This window comes from Hakea prostrata, chromosome 2, assembly GCF_041222555.1.
Source record: "Hakea prostrata isolate BN-2017 chromosome 2, UWA_Hpros_2, whole genome shotgun sequence".
NCBI classification, from domain to species: domain Eukaryota; kingdom Viridiplantae; phylum Streptophyta; class Magnoliopsida; order Proteales; family Proteaceae; genus Hakea; species Hakea prostrata.
Genome location: NC_142601.1, coordinates 73412137 through 73432450, shown reverse-complemented (window position 1 = coordinate 73432450; position 20314 = coordinate 73412137). Strand labels below are relative to the sequence as shown.

Genomic DNA, 20314 nt, shown 5'->3' with positions numbered 1-20314 from the left:
ACAAGACTTAGATACGAAATATTGCGTCTCCTGAAATCATCTAGACTGATACAATACTCAATCCCAATACTTCAATCTCGGTTCGGCCAATTGTCCCAAAATGGGTTTGTAGTGATGGTGGTTTCTTGATAAACCGACTGGTTCGGTTCGGCAATTTTGCAAGGAGTCATCGCAGACAAAGCAAAACTACGTGAAACAGCCACACAGGTACAAAAAGACTCAGTGGGCATGAAACACTGAAGCTTGCATATAAGTTTTAAATTCTTAAATTCAACGACTTTTTAATTATTATTTTTATATCCAACGGTCAGGTTACATTTAACGCAAGAATATAATTCTTTCTAACATCTTTATGCTTCCGGCATATCACAGGAGAGCATATCAGAGGAGGTTGAGTGACTTTTTTGCTCTCATTCTTGGCTCTGCTCTTCCGAGGTAAAGATTCAAGCCCCTCTACATCCGATTATTGATCAATTCGTCATATCTGCTTTATATTGTCGATAGAAAGTTCATGTAGTTGGGATCTGCAAGTCTAGTGTATTAGTTCGTACTTAATTTCATGGATTTTAATCTGTTTTAAGTTTATATTGACTTGGTATAATTCATTTTAAGGAGTGGAGACACAAATATCTTGTAGCTGCTTTAATGGATGTTAGATTACCATCCATGACGAAAATTATATCTGTTTGTTTCTTATTATGTAGGCTTTTCATGAGCATAGCCTATGGTAGCTCTTTGTTTTATGAGTGGTAATTATGTTTCTTTTTTGGGGGTGCTTTTTTGGCTTGTTTGCCATTTGTTAAGGAATTAAGAAAAAGATCTTTACTTCACAGCCTTTTGTTCGTCTTGTTCATGTTCTATATGCCATGGAGATTCCAATCCATTGTTCTTGTTGCTACATCATCTGGGTTTTATCATTTTGTTGACATGGTCTTAAGATCCTTCTGTGGGTATAATTTCTGAAAGACCTTCACTTTTAGAGTTTCTGAAAACCAGCAAACTCTAAAATTAACTATCTGTAGAATCCCTCCCTCACCCCCCCCCCAGGCTCCTATTTATGGTGTTTCAGCCTTGAAGAGCCTTTCGGGTTATGGCCTTCACCATGGAGTTGGGGAAACTCGTTTCATTTCTATTATGTTTCTCGGGTGAATTCATTTCTATTATGTTTTCTAAGATATTTGTATGATTACTTCCTGAAGCTTTTTTTAGTAATTTCTTCACTTGATTTGTAGTCTCTTATGATTTTTGTTTTGGTTTAGGTCACCTTGTATAGAAAACCAGCATGGGTGTTTGGTGGCAATCTACTTGAGTTGATATTTTTATAATTGTAAAAGGAGCACAGTGATGTAATATCTATATGGGTAGAAGAGGGTTTTCTTAATGAATTAGTAGACCCAATTGTTCCTCTCCCCTCCCACCCCCCCCCGCTTTCTCTCTCTCCCTTTTGATATGTGGAAGACAGAGCTGCTTGACGTATTCTAATTACTTAAATAATCAAGGACCTCCCATAATCCCCCCCCCCCACTTCTGCACTGTGGAAGGATTCTGGCATCTATTCATATTCTGACTTGCATGTCTTTTTTAATATTTTCTGTTTGATAGTTTATTTTTTCATTGCTTGTGTTCATATTGCATTAGAAGATGCTGCTACCATTGTCGCAAACAGGTGAGGAATTTATGGCCTTGCTGTACTATTTTATTTTTGCATAAAAGAAATATATTGTTCTTTTGTTTCATGTGGTGGTCCTTTCTATTTGTAGTTACAATGCTAAATGTTTCCTTGTGCTTCATTTTTGGATTGTGTTGGCCCCATTGATTGGTTGTTCTGCAGACTTGCTTGCATTTTACTGATGTTATCCTTGTTTCTTATTTCTGTGGTTAATGATACTGACTATTAGCAAAACTCCAGGCTCTTGCTAATTATTCACTCTTTAAAACTGTTGTAGAGACTATAACTACAATATATCCATTATCGAGGGCTGCTAAGTAAAGAGCAGTAAAAATGGTAAGACTGCTGCTGAATAATGTTGTATTCTATTGGTTATCTGTCAATTTTCTCACCTGCTTATTGAGGAGTTAATTTAATCTTTGCAGGTGAAGTTTACAGCAGAAGAGCTTCGCAGGATTATGGATCTTAAGCACAACATCCGTAATATGTCTGTGATTGCACATGTGGATCATGGTATCAAATAGTCTTTGCCTTTATTTTAATTGTTGGCTATAAAACTCTATCAACCTAATTTTTTTCAAGGCTCTTCCTGCCCTTCTTCTACCTAGGGGTTGTATGCTGTTCTACTAGGCAGGAAGTAGTCCACTATGAAAATCTCTTCACTTGAAACTTAGAATTCTGGGTCTGGGAATTCCTTGTTGGATGATGTGGACCAACAATCAAGGTAGAAAGAGTGTTTTTTTGCAAAGAAACATGCTTTCATACTTCAAGAAGCCTCACTGTTCAATAAAACAGTATCCTTCTTTGATATCCTCTCAGGGCTCAACTGGAAATAACATTCACTTTTTTCCTGAAATTGCAACTAATGAAACTGATTGTGTAGTTTTTTGCTTATTTATCACCCTTTTGAGTCTCTTTGATTTTTTTTTTTTTTTTTTTTTTTTTTTTTTGAGCATTATGGATGTGTTCATGGTAACATTGTTGATCGAACTTTCCAGGGAAGTCTACCCTTACAGATTCTCTTGTGGCGGCCGCTGGAATTATTGCACAAGAGGTTGCAGGAGATGTTCGCATGACTGACACTCGTGCAGATGAGGCAGAGCGTGGCATCACTATAAAGTCGACTGGTATTTCTTTGTACTATGAAATGTCAGATGAATCTCTGAAGAACTACAAGGGACCACGTGTAGGGAATGAGTATCTGATCAATCTGATTGATTCTCCTGGACATGTTGACTTCTCATCTGAGGTTACAGCTGCTCTACGTATTACTGATGGTGCACTAGTGGTGGTAGATTGTGTTGAGGGAGTCTGTGTTCAAACTGAGACTGTGCTGAGACAGGCACTTGGTGAGAGGATCAGGCCTGTCTTGACTGTAAACAAGATGGACAGGTGCTTCCTTGAGCTTCAGGTTGATGGAGAAGAGGCTTATCAGACCTTCCAAAGGGTCATTGAGAATGCTAATGTCATAATGGCTACATATGAGGATCCACTTCTTGGGGATGTCCAGGTTTATCCAGAGAAAGGTACAGTTGCCTTCTCTGCTGGTCTGCACGGTTGGGCCTTCACCTTGACCAATTTTGCCAAGATGTATGCCTCCAAGTTTGGAGTGGATGAGGCAAAGATGATGGAGAGGCTTTGGGGTGAGAACTACTTTGACCCTGCTACCAAGAAATGGACTGGCAAGAGCACTGGGTCTCCCACATGCAAGAGGGGTTTTGTTCAGTTCTGCTATGAGCCTATTAAGCAGATAATCAATATTTGCATGAATGATCAGAAAGACAAGTTGTGGCCAATGTTGCAGAAACTTGGTGTGACAATGAAGTCTGATGAGAAAGAGCTGTCTGGGAAGGCTTTGATGAAGCGGGTTATGCAGACCTGGCTGCCAGCAAGCAGTGCATTACTTGAAATGATGATCTTTCACCTTCCTTCACCCTCCAAGGCTCAGCGGTATCGTGTTGAAAACTTGTATGAAGGTCCCATGGATGATATTTATGCAAATGCTATTAGAAATTGTGATCCTGAGGGGCCTCTTATGCTTTATGTGTCCAAAATGATTCCAGCCTCCGACAAGGGTAGGTTCTTTGCTTTTGGTCGTGTCTTTGCTGGAAAGGTCTCCACCGGTTTGAAGGTTAGAATTATGGGACCAAATTATGTCCCTGGTCAGAAAAAGGACCTATATGTCAAGAGTGTGCAAAGAACTGTTATTTGGATGGGAAAAAAGCAAGAATCGGTTGAGGATGTGCCGTGTGGTAACACTGTGGCATTGGTTGGTCTTGACCAGTTCATTACCAAGAATGCAACGCTTACAAATGAGAAGGAAGTTGACGCTCATCCAATTCGTGCTATGAAGTTCTCTGTCTCACCTGTTGTGCGTGTGGCTGTACAATGTAAGGTTGCCTCGGATCTTCCAAAACTTGTTGAAGGTCTAAAACGTCTGGCCAAGTCAGATCCTATGGTGGTGTGTACAATAGAGGAGTCTGGCGAGCACATCATAGCTGGTGCTGGCGAGCTCCACCTTGAGATCTGTTTGAAGGATCTGCAAGAAGACTTTATGGGTGGTGCTGAGATTATTCAGTCTGATCCTGTCGTCTCTTTCCGTGAGACTGTCATTGACAAGTCATCTCGAACTGTGATGAGCAAGTCACCCAACAAGCATAACAGGCTGTACATGGAGGCCAGGCCCCTGGAGGAAGGGCTTGCAGAGGCCATTGATGAGGGGCGTATTGGTCCAAGGGATGATCCTAAGGTTCGTTCGAAGATCTTGGCTGAGGAGTTTGGGTGGGACAAGGATCTTGCAAAGAAGATCTGGTGTTTTGGACCTGAGACAACTGGACCGAACATGGTGGTTGATATGTGTAAGGGAGTACAGTATCTGAATGAAATCAAAGATTCAGTTGTTGCTGGTTTCCAGTGGGCTTCAAAGGAGGGAGCATTGGCTGAAGAGAACATGAGAGGTATCTGCTTTGAGGTTTGTGATGTGGTGTTGCATGCTGATGCTATCCACAGAGGTGGTGGTCAGGTCATTCCAACTGCTAGGAGGGTCATCTATGCTTCACAGATAACTGCTAAGCCAAGGCTTCTTGAACCAGTCTACTTGGTTGAGATCCAGGCACCAGAGCAGGCACTTGGTGGTATCTATGGTGTTCTGAATCAGAAGCGTGGTCATGTCTTTGAGGAAATGCAGAGGCCAGGTACCCCTCTTTACAACATCAAGGCTTACCTTCCTGTCGTTGAGTCATTTGGGTTCTCAGGTACGCTCAGGGCTTCAACCTCAGGTCAGGCCTTCCCCCAGTGTGTGTTTGATCACTGGGATGCCATGTCTTCTGATCCATTGGAGCCTGGAAGCCAGGCAGCACAGTTGGTAGCTGATATTAGGAAGAGGAAAGGTTTGAAGGAGCAGATGACACCACTCTCCGAGTATGAGGACAAGCTGTAAGTCTGTCAAGCCATTGGCATTTTGACAGGTCAAGTCATCAACGGATAGATGACTGAGAGCAGCAAAGTATGTGTATTTTTGACAAAAATATTTCTGTTTCCCCCCCCTCCCTGCTGTGACAGCACATGTGATTCTTCTTGTTGTACTAAAACTTGTAAACTTTATAAACTGAAGTGGTAAATGTCATAGATACCAGACAAATCAATGATTTACGCTTCTAGATCTGCTGATGAAAGAAGGCCTAGATACTTGGACTGCTTACCTTTTATCAAACCTTCTATTCATTTCGTTTTTAGTTTAAATTTGGAACATTTTATTTCTCTATCTAATATGATTGCATGTTTCCCTCAAAGATTAAAGGTTGAAACTCTGTCGATACTTGATGGATGGCTGAAATTTTTTGTATGAAAATGAAACCTTCACCGAATCTTCTTCTCTAACGTAATTTATTTTTGTTTGCGACTTCTCTCTTAAGAAAAATTAGAATTTCTCAAAACCTGAGTACCTTAGTTGTCATTTATCCTTAATTCATATTCCATTCTCATATGACATCATTTAATTAATCAAAAGTTTACTCAAGACTGTTTTATTCTATTCTTATGTGACATTAATTAGTTAATCTGTAGCAGTAGTGGTGGTGGCACCCAAAACTACCTGAGGGATACGATAATTGTAATAGGTACATTACCAACCTAGGGGGACCAGGATCAGAGGACTGGTTCCTCATCTGGTGGAGTCATGTGGTGACTTGTCAATGGTTGCAAGGGAATTATGAGGATTAGATCGATTTGCCTAATCTGCATGATGGAAACAAGAATCATGATTATAAAACAAAATGCTTCAGTATCTTTAAGTTTTCATGTCCTCACCAACAGCTTGGAAACTGAAAGAGTAATACTATCACTATTTGGGAGCAGATAATCAACTTAATTAGATGACTACACAATGTGTTCTAGAGAGTGAATTCCTCTTTTTCTCTTTCAATATCATCCCAGGATGAGATGATGATGATTTTGACATACACCAACAACATAAAGAAGAAAAAGAAGACAGAATTGCATCTTTTTCACTCATCATATCCTTCCTTATCGTAATCTCTGGAGCCATGGTTGGAAATGTGATTTCAACGGATTCAAGTCGGTGTATTTGACTTGAGAGATAAATGCATTGAGCCATTGCAATTGCAAGTTTTTTCAATAAACTTTGTGTCGCCCTCCACCTATTTGGATCAAACTTATTATTTTTCCTTCTTTGCTTTTTTTTCCTGTGTATTATAGTTGGATGACTTTTTTTTTATTATTATTAATTAGTTTCTTCGTAATTTTTCAACTTGTTATGTGATCTGGTTCTATGTTTTTCCCCATTTTAATCTTCTACTCTTTATTCAAAAAATGACAGTTTCCTCTGCCATTTATACAAGAGACTGAATTGAGAAATTATTTTACTAGGGAGAGTGAGTGTGAGACATACAAGTCCCAGTGATATGATCATTCAGAATGGAGGCTCAGAGAATGTTGGTGTGTTCTAATGGTCACAGAACAGTATTTCTATGTAGCTTGATATACATTAGCAGCTTCAAAGGAACTGTGAATAAGATTCATTTCATTCAACTTCCTGGCAGCTGGTCTGTTGAACTTTTTTTTTTTTTTTTCTTCTCAAAACAATGTTTATGCCTTCTAATGGTTAGAGAACAACGTTTCTAGCTAGATACTAAGATTTCCTCTGGGATCTTTGGAGAATCTAAAACATCATGTATTCCAATTTACAGCACTTGAAAGGGTTTCAAAATCACTGAAAAGATGATTAAGTTTATTAACTTAGTATGTACTCATACAGCTGTTAAGTTAACCAGATTTGGGTGGTTGAACTTGGCTTTCCTCTGAAAGGCAAGTTACAGGTGGATAACAGTTGATGCATTTTCCATATGCATTTGAGCAAGATGAGCTGGATTTCTTTCCTTCAACTGCTGACTTGATATTGATCTGGTTGAGTACAATATCTGAGCATTCAACGGTCTTACTGCAACTCAATTGAACAGCCTCATCTGTAGTTGAGGTCCCCCGTACGTCTGTGAATGTCACATTGCTCACCTCAACAGCTGATGCCTTCCAATTGTTCATAAGCCCAAGGAGTCAAATGCACAGAGCATTAGCAACAGATTAATGGATTCACAGAGAGATCAGTACATACAAGTAATGTCATGTAAGGTATACACTCTTATTAGTATGGTGAGTAAGCTTACTTGAATTTTGCAATCATGGTCAGTACAGTAGAATTGGTCTATGATGATGGGGTTTGCTACAGCATTTAGTTTGATTTGTTGAAAAGAGATATTCCTAGCAGAGCCAGATCCTCCCTGTAAAACCACGAGGAATAAGAAACTGAGTTCAAATGTGAAATAAACTAAAAAGAAATTGAGGTTGCTTAAATAGAGCTTTTGTTACCTGCCATGTCTTGATCCTTAACCCATTTGTAGTTCCGTTGAGACTGCAATTTTGCACATGTATGTGTTCTACATATTCCTCAGTTCCTTCTGCTCCTAAGCTTCCTACACTGCAAATAGAGTTGTTTTTCTCTGTTAAGTAGTTCTATAGAGCCAAGAATGTCCTTGTTACCCAAGACCTAGTGGCATTGAATTATGTTTATCAGTGAAAGAGTTAGTGGAGGATCTCCCATCAATCTCCAGTAGAAAATTTGAACCTATAATCAGCTTGATGAGTAGAGAATGAGCAAATCCATCCAGTGTGAAATTACACAAACAGGCTTCTACCCTGTGGGGCTGTGTGTGTCTGCATTGGAGTTGAAAGATGATGAACTTATGACAAACCTTATCCCATGGCCTGGCCCACATGACACATTTGTGATTTCGACATAGGAAGATCCACCATTAATTGCAATACAATCATCACCTATGGTGATTATCAGAGAAATGAAACTAAACCAATCAGTAAATTAACAGAAAGCAAAGGATAGAGAGTGGGAAAAAAACAAGAGAAGAGAGACAAGAAAAACCTACCTGTTCCGATGATGGAGTTTTCTATTTGAATGTTTGATGATTGAGATATATCGATGCCATCAGTGTTTGGGCTTTCTTCTGGAGCAGTAATATGGAGGCCCGAAATGTTTACATCGTTGCACCGGGAAATAGAGATATGATTCTTTGGGCTGTCCATATGTGTAAGCCCACTCAACCTAAGCCCATTACACTCATAAAATCGCAGAGCCTGGACAATTCAAACGACATGACAAAAGAAAAATTATTAGGTTTAAAGTTAAAAAGGTGAGCGGATAGGATGGAGTTATTATAATATACCATCAGCCACGACTTCTTTACTAAGAGGTGTCGGTCTTACCAACCGAGCAACCCTACAATGGTGTTTCAATTGATTTGTTAATAAAAACGTGATGAAAAGTTGACTCACCGTGGGTCGATTGCAGCTTTTCACCTGAAAACATACAACAATTGCAGAATATATTAGAAAAAAGAAAGGTGGAGAAACAAAACCAAGGTAATATAAAAATGGGAGGACCTAATTTCTATATAGAATCGTTTTGATATGACATCTTACAAGTTGTGTGGTAATGTTTTTGTTCTTTTTTCCTATTTTTAGATGATAGTTAGTATTTATTATATAATTACAAGAAAAAAATAAAATAAGGGAAAAAATTTAGTTCTTGATATTTCAAAATATGAGGTAATGTTTCAATGTAAAAAATATAAGAATGCCTTTCCACCTTTTCAAAAGATGCTTTTATTTTTCCATATTAAAACACCGGTTTGGTGCTTCTCAAAGTGAACCCAAAACTATCTTAAAATATCGTTTCAAAGTAAATAATAAATAAATAAAAAAGAATAAAACACGTGAATGTAGGACACACATTCCTCTTGCCTGAAATGAGTAGACCCCGTGAGTAGGGTTGTATCATGCATGGGTAGAAGGATAGACTGGTGAAGAAATTTTAATTTTAATTTGAGACACTTTTTATTTTTAAATTGAAGGAAAAAACAAAAAAAGAAGAAAGGGAGAAGAAAGCGCACAAGAAACATGAATGTTGGCTATACAATCCCATAGCCTCAAATGCAATATGAAAGGGTATTTTCGTCTTTATAACATAGTGAACCTTGAGTCCATTAATGGCGTCAATTCAACCAGGATCACGAATGTCTTCCTATAGTTAGATAAACTTTCAGTTTACTGGAGCTTGAAATATTATGATTAGTTACTCTATTCCGCCCCTTTATGAATGGTCATATTTTCTACCAAAAAAACAAACAAAGTCAGAAATCATACCTTAGCAACACTACATGCTTTTGGTGCCCACCAGATTGAACCTTGACCGTTAATTAATCCCCCTCCATCAACAGAAAGTCCCATTACACCCGTAAAGCCAAGCCATCTATCATCTATTTTATCATCCTTAATGTAACTTGATATGTCATTTGGTGCAACAATATTTCCCAAAACCTGCAATCACCATTGATGAGGGGGAGAGAGAAAACAAAGTAAGAGAAATAATGCTTAACCTTCTACTTACCTGAACATGAATGTTAGTGGCATTGCAGGGACCTTGGAACTCCAGAGGCTTTAACAAGAATGTCTTCCCTGAAGGTATGACGAGTGTAGATGCAGCAGATGCATTAGCTCTGCATACAGCTTCCCATGCTTGCATGAAAGCCTTTCAAAACAAATAACAACAGAGGATTAATTTATGGATTCATTTCAGAAACTATAGAACTAAAAGAAGAGGGCTGGATTGATGAGGAGATTTGTACTCATGAGGGGCTTACTTACATTTGAATCATCTGTTGTTCCATCTCCAATGGCTTCGTAATCTACCACATTAAAAGTTGGGTTCATATTCATATCCCAAATTGATGAAGCTGTGTAAAGGAGCATGAGAAAGGATTTAAGTTCCTGCACAACACATACAACAATAAAAAGCTAATAGTTAATACATAACTGGATGACAAACTTTTTCAAAAGAGAATACATGAAAGAGAGTTGCTTATTCATTTTTTACCATTTGATCTCTTTAACCTTGTGTCTGAAACCTTGAAGAAAACCATACATAAATAATAAGAAAACGAATGATGTTAGAGCTAGGGAAAGATCAGGCAAGATTGATAAAATTCAGTTTGTTGTACATGGATGAGGACTAAATTTATAGACAAGAAGAGAATCAGGAAGTGAAACATATTGATTCGTTTTAAAAATAATTAAAGCCCTATTTGATTTCAGTTTCTTATAATAAAATAGTACAATTAACAAGTTTATAAATGTAAATTATGAAATTTTAACTTCGTTATTATAGTGTTACGTATTAATAATTTTAACTGAAACAATTAATAAATTGTATTACCAAAAAAAAATTGTATAATTTATATGCATATTATGTCATGGAGTAGTGGCCCAGCCACCCACTGTATCCGGCCCATAGTTGAGGATATAAAATGTGTTGCATCTAAATTTATGGGTTTCAGGCCCATGTATGTTCCTAATAAGTCCAATGGAATAGTGGATCTTCTAGTTAGGAAGGCACTCACATGTTATGCAGAGTTAATTCCAGTGCATTCTGCATCAATAGTGGAGGACATTAGGCACCTGACACATTTTTTTCATTTCTTGTAGTATTGAACATGTTACTAGGAAGTAGACTTTCTAGCCTGGAAAGCATGGTATATTTTGGACTCGGTTGTATGGGTTATTTCCACTCCTTGGTTGCAAGTGTTATTCTCTCTTGCTCCCTTGGCTTGTCCGATTGAAATAGAAAAAAAGAAGAAAAAAAATTGGTTACCAAAACAGAAAAAAAGAAGTTGTCATGCATAGCTACCCTAGGGGCAAGGGGGGGCATGTTCCCCCACTCCCTTAATTTTTCAAATTTTCCTATACAAGAAACCCTTTGGTTTGTTTTTTTTTTTTATGCATGAGGTACCAACACTTGGCCTCCCCCACTCCAACCTTGATTTTTTTGAAATTTTTCTATAAATATCCCTCTGACCTTCTTTTCAAGTTCAAAATATCAGTACTTGACCCTCTTCTCTTCATGTGGTTTTGTTATCCACATCCCCCCACCCCCTCGCAAAATGTTAAAACTTGGCTCCACCCGTGACAGAGTGACTTAATTTTATTAAGTGGTTACTAAAGCTTTGCTCAGCTACTCCCTATCAAGATTTGAAATGTTGCTAGGGGGCGGAACCCTGATATGTCGAAGATATTTCACCAACAACATAATAGGGTTTTGCTGGCAAGAGTAGGTAGTTTTATTTTGGACGAATAAGTTGCAAGAACCATATGATTCAATCGCTGCCACTCTAGTAATGATGAACCATGGAATATGAGCCATATCTGTTGCTGTTTTTGTCACAATTGATAGTGTAATTGAAGTAATCTAGCGAAAAGGGTTTGTATATAGAGGAGCACAGAGCCATAAAGGAGGACGAAATGTGAGAATGGAACGCAATGAACAGCGTAAAATAGGAATAAGAGATTTGAGAGCCTGGATTTTCGATTTTTCACCCATATATTGGCAATAAAATGTGATTTTCGATTTTTTTTGGTGACATTGTGCAGAAATCTTTTTGAAAAGGTTTTTCGCATCACATCTTCCAAACAGTAAAATATCAGATTCACATCCTCTGTAATTCCTTTTCTACAATTCCCTACAATTCTCTCATAGGATTGTGCTATGTGGTATTTAAGTAATTCGACGGTTACCTAATTTAAATTAAATTTGAATTTAATTTAAAGAGACCCATAAACTTGAATTTTATTTAAACTCTAGTTTGTTGTGTAATGTTGGATTACTTAAATGCCACATGGCACAATCCTATGAGGGAATTTATAGTGAATTGTAGGAAAAAGAATTACAAAATATCGACAATATGTTTTACACTTTCTTTTTTTTGGGTACGAAGGAGCTTTATTAAGTCAGGGACGGGGATATAAATATGCCTCAGCAAGATTCGAACTCATGCACTAAGAGTTGTTGGTTTCAACCACTAGAAGAGTTATGTGTTTAAACCAACGGGGATTGGTCCAAGTGGTAAGCAGCTTGGTTTGCTTAAGCAAGGTTCCGATATCGAATACTTGTAGATGCAAAAAATCTCCGCTGGAAGACTCACCCACCACAACCAGGTGTGCGATGCGGGTCGAACCATCGGTTTATAAACCGGGGTTGGCAAACAAAAAAAAAAAGAATAAGTTATGTGTTTGGATGTTTTACACTGTTACCATGCATGCGGAGCATTAACGTTTTACCCAAAAGATGTTTATCAAGTGAAAAAAAAAAAAAAAACCCTAAACCAAACGATAAATATGCGACCCGACCCAAATCCGGACTGCCGCCCCAAACTCGACCCGAACAGAAGCAATGTCTCAGTTAGGGTTTAAGGCAAGACCCGACATCTCTATTAAAAGAGCTATGCCTATAAACCCTCCGTTTTCCCATGCGTTGCTTCATGTTCTTCTTGCGGCTTTCGTTCTTTCGTTCTGCCCCTAACAAGTGAAAGCTCCCGGCACCAGCAGCAGAGACAAGGTACTCTTTCGCTCTCTCACTCCCCCTCTGTATATCCTCTTTTGCTCTGTCTCAGTTGGTTTCTCATCATCGTTTTCCTTTCCTGTTTCAAAAATGGAGATTTCTCTCTAGAGGCTTTGTATTTTGTTACCGTTTGTGATTTCGAAGCCTTTTCTACTTAGATGTTGGCTCCCCACTTTCTCCTGCAAACATTCACCTCTATTTCTATCTTTTTACTTGTAAAATTATGCGTAGTAAGCATGATCGAGTGTTAGGTGTAAGGAAGCACAGTTAGTGGATGGTTAGTCCTTCTAGGTCGGTCCCGCTTGTATGTATGTGAACTCCTAAGAGCTCCGGACTCTGAACTGTGTTTGTCTTCTGGACCTTGAAGAGTCGGTAGCTGCTGAAATTTACTCCATTGCACTGCAAAAGAGGCTCCTTGTTAGATATTTCACTATGTATTTGAATAAATTTCGACTAAAAATGCGAACTGTTTTTTTCCCCCTTTTTTCCCTGCTGTTTCCTATGTGGGCAACAGGTCGTTGAAGGAAGTTCTCTCTAAAATTTTGTATAACAGTTTGTTGGTACTGAAACTCTCTGTAGACGTTTTGTTAAGGCTAATCTCTGTAGCCGTTTCCATTTAGTTGGATAAGGCTGATCTTTTGTTGTTGTAATATCTATGACCGGCAAGTCTCGGCTAAAAGTGATTTTTTCCACCTTTGAGTAATAACACTTTCGTGAAGGGTGAAAAATCAATAGTTCTGAGAACGAGGATTATGTAGTGTAAGAGGAAATCTTTAATAATTAACACATGGTGGACCTTTTGCTTGAGATTAGGCATGTAATTTGAAAGGTGGCAGTCATGACAAACAACTATTTCGGAACGACTTCTGTCACTGTCCCATAGAAGATATTATACTCATGTATAATAAATATTATTTTTTTATTAATATTTTTCTCCTTGTCAATTTCATGTTTGAAAGCTGTGAAATATTGTTCATATGAAATAAGCTGGTTGGTGCGGTTGGGGGTGGGAGACTGTTTCTGAGTTGATAGATTTATCGTCGGTTGACTCTTGGTGTTGGCTTTTGAAGCTTTTGGTGTTTAAGTTTGTTGAAGTTGGTGGAGGCAACCTGATTTCAGTCTATTTGTTTTTGTGTTTTCCTTTTTATTTTTAATATAAACTTAGGAGTAAATGTGAACCTCTAATTGAAGGAAGTAAAAGAGACACCATAGACCTAAATTGTCCTTTCGGGAACTGCTGAGGTAAGACATGCATACCCTAAACCGTGTATCAGATATGAGCTTGAATAGAGCTGACATGGAGGGCAAGGATCTGTGTAGCTGCTCATTTAGTTGGAATAAGGCCGAGTTGTTGTCTTCTAATTGTGTGTTATATGTGTTGATTTTGCATGCATTTGGTTAAAACGGAATTGTTACAATCATAATTGTTGGGTTCTCTCTATGTCAGAGTTTGCTGAGTTACTACTGCATGTGGCTATTGTTGTTTTTGTGCTTAGGTGCCTGAGGTTTGAAAATGCTCGTACTATTTGAAACACCCGCGGGTTTTGCCTTGTTTAAAGTATTAGATGAAGGAAAGCTATCTGCAGTTGATGTAAGTAACATTTATTGTGTAGTTGTTTCATCATCAGTCTCTGCATTGTGTTTTGCTACTCCTGGGCCCACTTTTAAGTGAATAGGATCCAATGTTGTTGATTGTTTTGTATCTATGTTTCAGGACCTGTGGAAGGAGTTTTCCTCATCAGAGTCAGCTAGACAGGTAATCTATACTCTCCTGTGCATTTTAAGTTGTAAAGTTTTGGGCATTTAGAAATCAGCTTGCAGAATTAAGTATAGCAATACTAAGCCCTGCATCATATGGCTTGGAATATGATCAGAGCTTATCCTGATGACATTGCCCCATATAGGAATAGTAGGTTAAGGCATTGACCAACACTATGTAACAGATAAAGTCGCTGAATACCAAATTTTGTTTTTTGTTGATGAGAAATTTTATGCTGGGCAATGATTTGAGGTCTCCTAAATTAACCTGAATGTCAGAGTGAACAGATAAGCTATCGTTAGAAAGTGAGGCAGTGGTTATTTAGTGCCCCCCCTCTCTCTTCCCCCCACCCCCTTTGACTTCGTCTCACTTCTCATTATGTTTGATGATCCTGGCATTTCAACTCAGTAATTGAGATTTTTGTTGATGACTTCGACTTGAACTTATATTCATCTTAACGAGCAACATCCGGTGAGCGTTACCCCCATCCCTATGCTGAAGAGGGTGGGGAAGTAATGAAACAAAGAAATCTGGCTTGCCCAATTAGGGATCAGTCCAGGCTGATCAGTTGGCAGTGAAGATACTCAAATCTTAATGCATCAACGTTTGTCTAACTTTTTCCTTGTATGACTGGCATCAGGCGGGAACTTTATCTTTAAATATACCCAACTCCTATGTAAATACTATCTTAGAATCAATAACTAAATATGTTTTTTTCAAGGTATCTGTTCTTTTCTTACTGTACTGCTTATTTTGACTGTATCACTCTATCTTTATCTTTTTCTCAACTATCTTTATTTTCTATAGTCAACTTGCAAAACACTTGCTCTTTCTTTGTGTGTTTTCTCGTGACTTACTTTAGACCTGATATTTGTTTGCTTACACCTCAATATCAGATAGTGAAGCTGAAAGCTTTCTCCAAGTTTGAGAACACAGCTGAAGCATTGTCAGCAGCGACCTTGTTAATCGATGGCAAGCCCACCAAGTCTCTTCGCAAATTTTTGCGTGCTCATTGTGACGGAGAGACATTAGCTGTGGCAGACTCAAAGCTTGGAAATATCATAAAAGAAAAGCTGGTATACTCATCATCTGAATGTCATAACTCTGGAATCACAATAAGAATAAGGAGCCTTGTCCCATCTAAATTGGGTTGGCTAATCATGACTCCGTAATTATTATTGCGAATTACTTGGTCACATACTATTAATGGGATATTCTTTTAATGCAGGAAATAGAATGTGTGCACAACAATACTGTGATGGAGCTCATGCGAGGTTTAAGAAGTCAATTAACTGAACTGATATCTGGTCTCCCTGTTCAAGACTTGGCTCCAATGAGCTTGGGTTTAGCTCACAGCTTGTCTAGATATAAGCTAAAGTTTAGTCCCGATAAGGTAATGAACTCCTTTATGGTATTGATTACCCTTTGATTATGACAATCATGTTACTGGTTTTCATGTAATATTATCATTCATCCTTTTGACTGATGCTTTGTCTGTTATAAACCTTGCCGGTTTATCTGTCTGGAAACCTAAGTAGCAAATGAATAAACTGTCAGTAATTTAAATTCTGCCTTACAGTAAAGTTCAAAAAACGAGATTAGCAAATTTGACCTTTTCATGAATTGCAGAAATGGCATCTCCTGCAACAAGATGAAAGAGAAAAAGGAAAAAAAATGAGGAGGACTAGAAGAGAGAGAAGGCTTATGGTTAGCTAGCGTTCCTATGGCTTTCTGTGTACCCTAGGTCAATGCCAATTAAAAATTGAAGTGAAAAAAGGGGATAAGAAAGAAAAGAGAGAAGCTAGACGAATCAATGGGGAGATAAGGTGAAAAAGCTGGTACACAAAAAATAAGAAGTAGAGAGTGGATGGCCACTTATTTCTTTTCTCTCCACTCTTTTGTCATAGAGGGATGCACATTAATATGTATTAAAAATCCAACAAAGTAAGAAACAAAATCTGAGAGAGAATTTTGCCTAATCATTCTTCCCAGAATAAGGGGGTGGGTCTAGTGGTTGTCCAAACATCTGAATGAGGTTATTTGGTGTAGAAGATCATTTATTCATCCAATTTAGTTTCAGTTTCCCATTCGGAACCCAAGTGTAGTGTTTTCTTGGTTTCATGCATTACTAAGTTGCCTCTTCTCATCTCTGTGAAGAATTTTTTTCTGGGGTTCATGTTTGAGTAAATGATGTATTTTACCACCAATAGATCTCTACTTAATTTTCAGCCAAAACTATCTGTTGAGTTCTGTAACCCTCGAGAGTATTTGTGTTTTTCCGCTGGTAGGTTGATTTGTGGTTGTAATCGAGATATGAGGGGCAGTTTTGTCATTTTATGTTATCTTGATTATGAATAAGAGGCTTGGTGTTCTTATTTGACAATCATGCATTAACACCTATGATTGTTAACACTTTCCCAAGGGTTTCTCCCCCACCCAAATGATTTACAAGATTCCCTTTGTTCCCCCTCCCTTGTGGAAGAAAAAGATTCCTTGGCATTGTTCTCTGTTGCCCCTTCTGTAAAAAGTGGTCAAGAGTCTTGCTATCAAAATGACAAATTTTCTGGAATCTTAAATCTTCTGTTTCCACTTCATTGGAATTTTGTTAGTATTTAATCGACTGCTATTTGTCCTTTAACTTAAATTGTATCCTCTGTAGGTAGATACAATGATTATTCAAGCGATTGGTTTGTTGGATGATCTTGATAAGGAGCTCAACACATATGCAATGAGGGTTCGTGAATGGTACGGTTGGCATTTCCCAGAGCTTGCGAAGATTGTTCAAGACAACATTCTTTATGCCAAGGCAGTCAAGCTTATGGGGAACCGTGAAAATGCTGCAAAGCTTGATTTCTCTGAGGTAGAGTTTTTGGTCTTTACTATAAAACTGCAAGGAGTGGCATGTAAGAGCTAAAACTGCAGAGTAGATGATATACATATGTATATGATGGATGCCATCCTTAGCTCAAAGGTGGTCAGTGCATGGTCTCATTGGTTTCCAGCACCAATTTTGATGCTTTACTAACCACAAGGATGGGTCAGCTTAATTGGCTGGGTTGGGACTAGGGTATGGTGTCATAGATGTCATTATTTTTAGTACAACCTCAGGTTTGGTTTCCAGATGTATAGCTATGCACCCAATGCATGAGAGATTATGGTGTCAAAGAAAGCCTATGCTAGGATGATTAGGATCATCTTTAAAATCTTATGATCTCGAATTGTTGTGACCCATCTACTAGACCAGTGACCCCATTGATCCTAGCCACTGCTTGGCTACATGAGAAATTATGATGATCAAGAAGGTTTAATAATTAGGATCTTCTGTAAATCCATGTTCTCGACATGCCTTGTGACCCATTAAATTTTGGGATCCAAATTGGCGAACACTGGTTTATTTGGTACATCATCTGTTGATAAATGCCATGATTCCAAGGAAAGAAAGATGCGTAGCTTTGATTATAACAAACCATTCCTTCCTACAAAATGCAAATCTAAACTTTTTTGTCACACAGATATTGCCTGAAGAGGTTGAGACAGAACTAAAAGAGGCAGCGGTGGTGTCCATGGGAACTGAAGTCAGTGTCCTTGATTTAATTAATATTCGAGAACTCTGTGATCAAGTGCTAGCACTTTCAGAGTATAGAGCTCAGCTATATGATTACTTGAAAAGCAGAATGAACACTATTGCTCCAAATCTGACTGCTCTTGTTGGAGAGCTTGTTGGTGCTCGCCTCATTGCTCATGGAGGAAGCTTGATTAATCTTGCCAAGCAGCCTGGGAGCACAGTCCAAATACTGGGTGCAGAGAAAGCCCTATTCAGAGCTCTGAAGACAAAACATGCTACTCCCAAATATGGGCTGATCTACCATGCATCTTTAATTGGTCAGGCAGCTCCAAAACTGAAGGGAAAAATTTCTCGATCCCTTGCTGCAAAGGCTGCATTGGCCATTCGATATGATGCTCTTGGAGACAACCCAGATAATTCAATGGGACTAGAGAACAGAGCTAAGGTAATATCAGTCTGCTCTATAATTCAGAGGTCTCGTTACCTTTTCTCCGAGGACCCTCTTTTTAATGTGAAATTGTTATTGTAGCTTGAAGCTCGGTTGAGAAATCTTGAGGGAAGAGAATTGGGACGGTCTGCTGGGTCAGTGAAAGGCAAACCCAAGATTGAAGCGTATGATAAGGACCGGAAAGGGGCTGGGGCATTAATAACTGCAGCAAAGGTATGGTGTATTTCAGGAGTTCTTAACTTTTGTTCGTCACTCATAGATAATGAATTAATTGTTTATGCTCCTTTTCCTGTGTAGGCTTACAATCCTTCAGCTGATTCCACGCTCGGGCGCACAACAGGAATGGCAGTGGACCATCAGGATGACGAGGTTTTGAAGAGGAAGGATGTAGCTGCGGAATCAAACCTAATAACTGAAGCAGGAGAAGCAACTACTGAGAAGAAGAAAAAGAAGAAGAAGAATGTGGAAAGCCAGGACACTGTCCAGCAAAAGATTGACGAGGTGGAGGAACCAGAAGAGGATGACAAAAAGGAAAAGAAGAAAAAGAAGAAAAAACATACAAAACCTGAAGCTGATGTGGAGGTCGAGGATCAGCAAGTTGAACCTGAAGCTGGGGAATCAAAGAAGAAGAAGAAGAGAAAGCATGCAGAAACAGAGGAGGAAGACACGGAAGGGAGCAAGAAGAAAGAGAAGAAGAAGAAGAAAAAGAAGAGTGATGAGTGATGTTGGCATTGGATCTAAGGGGGTGGCTTGTCTGTGCTAGCCAACAATTTTGATGTTATTTGATGTAAAATGTGGTTTGTCTCTTCCATTGCATTCCTAGGTAACTTATTTTGTTTTTTGTTTTCTTGTCGACTTAACACTAGAATTTTATACATCAAATTACCGCTCGACCGTGAATTTTCATCTGCAACTGAATTAATCTTTTCCCCTTAAAATCTTCATGTATATTGAGAATCGCCCCCACCCTACCAGTACCAAGTGAGAAGAAAAACCAGAGATTCTTTTGTCTGTAGAATCCCGTGTATTGATAATTTCAAGGCTTCCATGGAACAATACCATGCAAGTTTTGCTAGTTGTGCCCGTTTCAGATTTGGTTAAGTACCTGTTTAACTTCAAATGACCCTATACCAGAGATGTTTTAACGTCTAAATTTCAACGTTGGCGGACCAACGGGTGTCTTATTTTTATGTTAGGATCTTGCTAGGTTAGTGTCATTGACATGGTGCTGCTTATGGTGCTCAATGTTAGATGGCCGTCACGTGAATTCCGTTAGGTTTTGGGATTACGACCTCAAATGGGAGCCAGACCAAACCGACTCAACCCTAATCAGAACGGCGAACATTGTTGATAATCCCCAATCCATATAGCATAGTTAGTAAGTTCAAGTATATTATGCACGATCGGTTTTGGGCCCGAAAGAATGGCTGATTTCCATCGAGTGGTTGGTGGCATGTTCACCCCCACCTCCCGCCCGCTTTGAATAAGATTGTTGTTTATCAAAAAAAAAAAAAAAAAGTATATCATGCACGATAATGAATCTTTTTTGACCAAACACGATAATGAATCAACCCATAGGCAAGTAGAACATTTCCAATAATTTGGTCCAATAAGTCGTGTACGACAATTGTATTTTACATATTTAATACGGCTAATTTGAACAAGTACAACAATTGTATTTTACATATTTAATACGGCTAATTTGAACAAGTACAAGAGCAAAAATATGGTAAAGGAGAGGGGTTTAGTGTTTGAAATATCAAGAGCGAATTGATTTTTTTACAATCAAATTTAGAGTTTTCATGCACCTATACGTAAAAACCTTTCATACAACAAAATAAATAAATAACTAAAACAAAAACCTAATTTGAGACTTTTTTTTCTTTCTTCTTTTG

General features: G+C 38.4%; 3 protein-coding genes across 3 annotated transcripts; 2 read left to right on the top strand and 1 right to left on the bottom strand.

The window, feature by feature from the left end:
- The first annotated feature begins 348 nt into the window (after positions 1-348).
- On the top strand, positions 349-5449 carry LOC149026385 (elongation factor 2-like). The gene is made up of 4 exons (XM_089146672.1): positions 349-435; positions 1947-2005; positions 2095-2182; positions 2668-5449. Exons 2-4 carry the CDS (start codon positions 2003-2005, stop codon positions 5106-5108), a joined length of 2532 nt encoding a protein of 843 aa, XP_089002798.1. The 5' UTR covers positions 349-435; positions 1947-2002; the 3' UTR covers positions 5109-5449.
- A 1503-nt stretch (positions 5450-6952) lies between these two features.
- Positions 6953-10720, bottom strand: LOC149026384 (putative polygalacturonase At3g15720). The gene is made up of 10 exons (XM_089143644.1): positions 10712-10720; positions 9902-10024; positions 9645-9785; positions 9401-9574; positions 8531-8554; positions 8125-8332; positions 7936-8017; positions 7553-7661; positions 7350-7464; positions 6953-7221 (listed from the first exon to the last, which is right to left on the bottom strand). Exons 1-10 carry the CDS (start codon positions 10718-10720, stop codon positions 6953-6955), a joined length of 1254 nt encoding a protein of 417 aa, XP_088999770.1.
- A 1815-nt stretch (positions 10721-12535) lies between these two features.
- Positions 12536-19416, top strand: LOC149026383 (putative nucleolar protein 5-2). The gene is made up of 9 exons (XM_089146671.1): positions 12536-12644; positions 14144-14238; positions 14362-14403; positions 15303-15482; positions 15635-15799; positions 17066-17266; positions 17919-18416; positions 18501-18632; positions 18717-19416. Exons 2-9 carry the CDS (start codon positions 14161-14163, stop codon positions 19140-19142), a joined length of 1722 nt encoding a protein of 573 aa, XP_089002797.1. The 5' UTR covers positions 12536-12644; positions 14144-14160; the 3' UTR covers positions 19143-19416.
- Positions 19417-20314: the final 898 nt, after the last annotated feature.

What these genes read in the sequence shown, in the direction of transcription:
- LOC149026385 (XM_089146672.1), top strand. An exon ending in GATTGCACATGTGGATCATG is followed by an intron (nt 2,183 to 2,667) that starts GTATCAAATAGT and finishes CGAACTTTCCAG; the next exon opens with GGAAGTCTACCCTTACAGAT.
- LOC149026384 (XM_089143644.1), bottom strand. An exon ending in GGGCCAGGCCATGGGATAAG is followed by an intron (nt 7,662 to 7,935) that starts GTTTGTCATAAG and finishes CTCTATTTGCAG; the next exon opens with TGTAGGAAGCTTAGGAGCAG. An exon ending in TAAGGATCAAGACATGGCAG is followed by an intron (nt 7,465 to 7,552) that starts GTAACAAAAGCT and finishes GTGGTTTTACAG; the next exon opens with GGAGGATCTGGCTCTGCTAG.
- LOC149026383 (XM_089146671.1), top strand. Translation starts at nt 14,161, where the DNA reads ATGCTCGTACTATTTGAAACACCCGCGGGTTTTGCCTTGTTTAAAGTA. An exon ending in CATCAGAGTCAGCTAGACAG is followed by an intron (nt 14,404 to 15,302) that starts GTAATCTATACT and finishes CCTCAATATCAG; the next exon opens with ATAGTGAAGCTGAAAGCTTT. An exon ending in CAAAGCTTGATTTCTCTGAG is followed by an intron (nt 17,267 to 17,918) that starts GTAGAGTTTTTG and finishes TTTGTCACACAG; the next exon opens with ATATTGCCTGAAGAGGTTGA.